Source organism: Octodon degus, unplaced genomic scaffold (assembly GCF_000260255.1).
Source record: "Octodon degus isolate 3935 unplaced genomic scaffold, OctDeg1.0 scaffold00006, whole genome shotgun sequence".
Lineage (NCBI taxonomy): Eukaryota > Metazoa > Chordata > Mammalia > Rodentia > Octodontidae > Octodon > Octodon degus.
In genome coordinates this window covers 34,009,100-34,011,590 of record NW_004524582.1, presented here as the reverse complement: position 1 = coordinate 34,011,590, position 2,491 = coordinate 34,009,100, and the positions used below count along the sequence as shown (strand labels likewise).

The window sequence follows — 2,491 nt, the reverse complement described above, 5'->3', positions numbered from 1 at the left end:
TTTAAAAGACATTGTATGATATCTTCTCCTAGTATTAGAAACTTCAAAATGTATATTTCCATTTTCTGTTGACTTAAAAAAAAACAGAGGTTTGTATCTATGTTGTTTGCTTATTATTTCTTGCCTATATCTTATAATATGAGAAACTACTTTGGCAATAACAATACACAATGTACTAACTATTGTTACTCTCCTAAAAAAAAAGAAACAACAGGGCAAGGAACATCTCATGTTTCCAGGGTGGTACCCATTCCACTGATGCTGTTCTGTGCTGCTGCCCTTCCGGGTACACATTTGGGGCTGGTCCCTAGAACACAGGGACAGTGATGCAGACTATGTGTTTGTGCTCATTTGTGTGTCTTCTGTGATATTTTATTCAGTATCATGTATGAGATAGTAGTACAAGCATATAATTTTAAATCAGTGTAAAATCTAGGGTGAATTTTTCTCAACTATTTCACAGTGTGGTAACACTGAAGAGGTCCAGTCACTGCCCACAGCTGCTGGTGCCTGGTTCCCATCCACTCTGGTCCAAATTTTTGTGGAGAGGCTCCCATTTTTAGCAAACCCCAGGTCGTTCTATGGACAGTTAAGGTTTAGGAGCATTTCTGAGAGCTCAAGGGGTAGCCATCACCTTTCCTCTGCCTTCCTGCTCGTATTTTTCTTCACAGAGTTGATTACTTGCTGACATGTTCATGTTCATCTGGTTTTTCTCTTCTCTAGGCCATCTGTAGGAATCCCAGCACAGTGTCCAGATACAAGATGTGTGCAAAAAGAAAATGTCATGTTCTCTAGTCCCCAAGCAAGGAAGATCAGTTTTCAGAGCAGAAGCAGCAGTCACGTTGTTCTTGTGGCATGCACTAATGCATTCTCTTTCACTTACAGTGATTCAGCAATGGGCCGTGCTTGCTTCTGCTATGCGCTGATTTGTTCTGCTCCTGTTGCTGCATACATCATTTTGGTGACATCCCTGCGTTATCACTTGTTCATATGGAGTGTATTTTCTCCAAAACTTCTCTACGAGGGAATGCATCTGCTCATCACAGCTGCCCTCTGTGTGCTTTTCACTGCCACGAGTCAGACCAGCCATACAAGGGCTTGGATGAAGACAGGTGCTGGAAACCAGTGAGCTTTTAAAGGTTGCTATTTGAACCATGGATTTGAGTATTGAAACATCTGTTCAAATGAAGGATCATTTTAAAAAAGTATGAATCCTATGGAGTTGATAAACAGCTTCAATTGCACTTGAATTTAAATTAAACAGTAAGTAGTTTAATAAAAGATTACATCAAAACATAGTATGTATCATATTTTCCCTACTGATCATCCTAGAAACTTCTGAAATTTTAATTTCTTCTAGATAAGTAATATGTTTAAGTCATAAACAGAAAGTTTGGTCTTTGTCTTGGTGTGTGGACCTCGGCAAGCTGCAGGAGCTGTATGGGAAGAGGCACAGACAACCTCGTAGGCCCAAGCACTTTGGTTTATATGGATTCTGCTTGTTAGTGTTGCTGGCATTTAGAATAAAAACTAAGGCATAATGCATTGTGCATTTATGTAATATTTTTAAGAAAATTATTTTCCAAAACAGAAAAATTCAGTGAGAATGGTATTGTCTAACATTTTTGTAAATTGCCTAAATACTAGACTCAATTGAAGACAGTTGTGAGTTGTGATCTGCATTTGGTCTTTTGTGACTTGTGCTTGGTTAAAGAATAAGAAGCCAGCCAGCCTTATATGGATCTCTGGATGGAAAAGGGCAGAGTGTCTGTGTTTGTTGGGGGTCTTCTGTTCTGATACAGTACTTGATCAGCCTTCTTTTCCCACTTAACAAGCTTTCTTTCTGAATTACCATCATGATTTGTGATGTGCATATTTTGTTCTATAATTTACACAACTGGTCTCTTTTGCTTCTGTAAGAAATGACCCATTGTTCACCCTTAATACTTCCCATAGCTGAGTTTTTTAAATTCTTCATTTTCTTTCCCCTATTGCAGGATGGATTTTATGCCCTAGTAATTTTTTCAGAAAAGGCTCAAGATCCTGAGTCCCTAAATGCTCATCCACATTATGCCAGCAGAGTGTCCCAGTGAGCAGTTTCTCCCGGGCACATGGGGACTGCTGTCCTCCCCTGTCACCTGTGGCTGTGCATGACCAGACTGAGTTCTTCCTCGCACATGCCTTATTTTACTGTTTCTCCTTTCTTCTCCCCTCTGTCCCTTCTCTCTTTGCCTGTCTGCTTTCTTTGCCTTTGTAGTTCTGCTTTTTGCCCTTCCTCTCCGTTGTTTTCTCTGTAGTCATTTTTTTTCTTTCCATTCCACAAATTTCCTAGGAGAGGATTTCTTTAATGTACAAATATTTAATACCTAATTTATAAATATATGATTTTTATCACTTTGTAAAAATTTTTTTTTATGTATTTAGCATAGGATCTATAGGGTCTCACTACACAGATTGAACTCGTAGTGATCCTCCTGTTTTCAGCCTCCCG

At 39.1% G+C, this 2,491-nt stretch overlaps 1 protein-coding gene across 4 annotated transcripts in view; it reads left to right on the top strand.

Moving 5' to 3' along the window:
• The window catches only part of Pigg (phosphatidylinositol glycan anchor biosynthesis class G), a 42,325-nt gene extending 40,784 nt beyond the window's left edge, over positions 1 to 1,541 (top strand). For all 4 annotated transcript variants that reach the window (XM_023700556.1, XM_023700552.1, XM_023700559.1 and 1 more), the window contains one exon: positions 886 to 1,541. In XM_023700556.1, coding sequence (XP_023556324.1) covers positions 886 to 1,129 — 244 coding nt within the window. In that variant the 3' untranslated portion in view covers positions 1,130 to 1,541. The remainder of the gene's footprint in view (positions 1 to 885) is intronic.
• Positions 1,542 to 2,491: the final 950 nt, after the last annotated feature.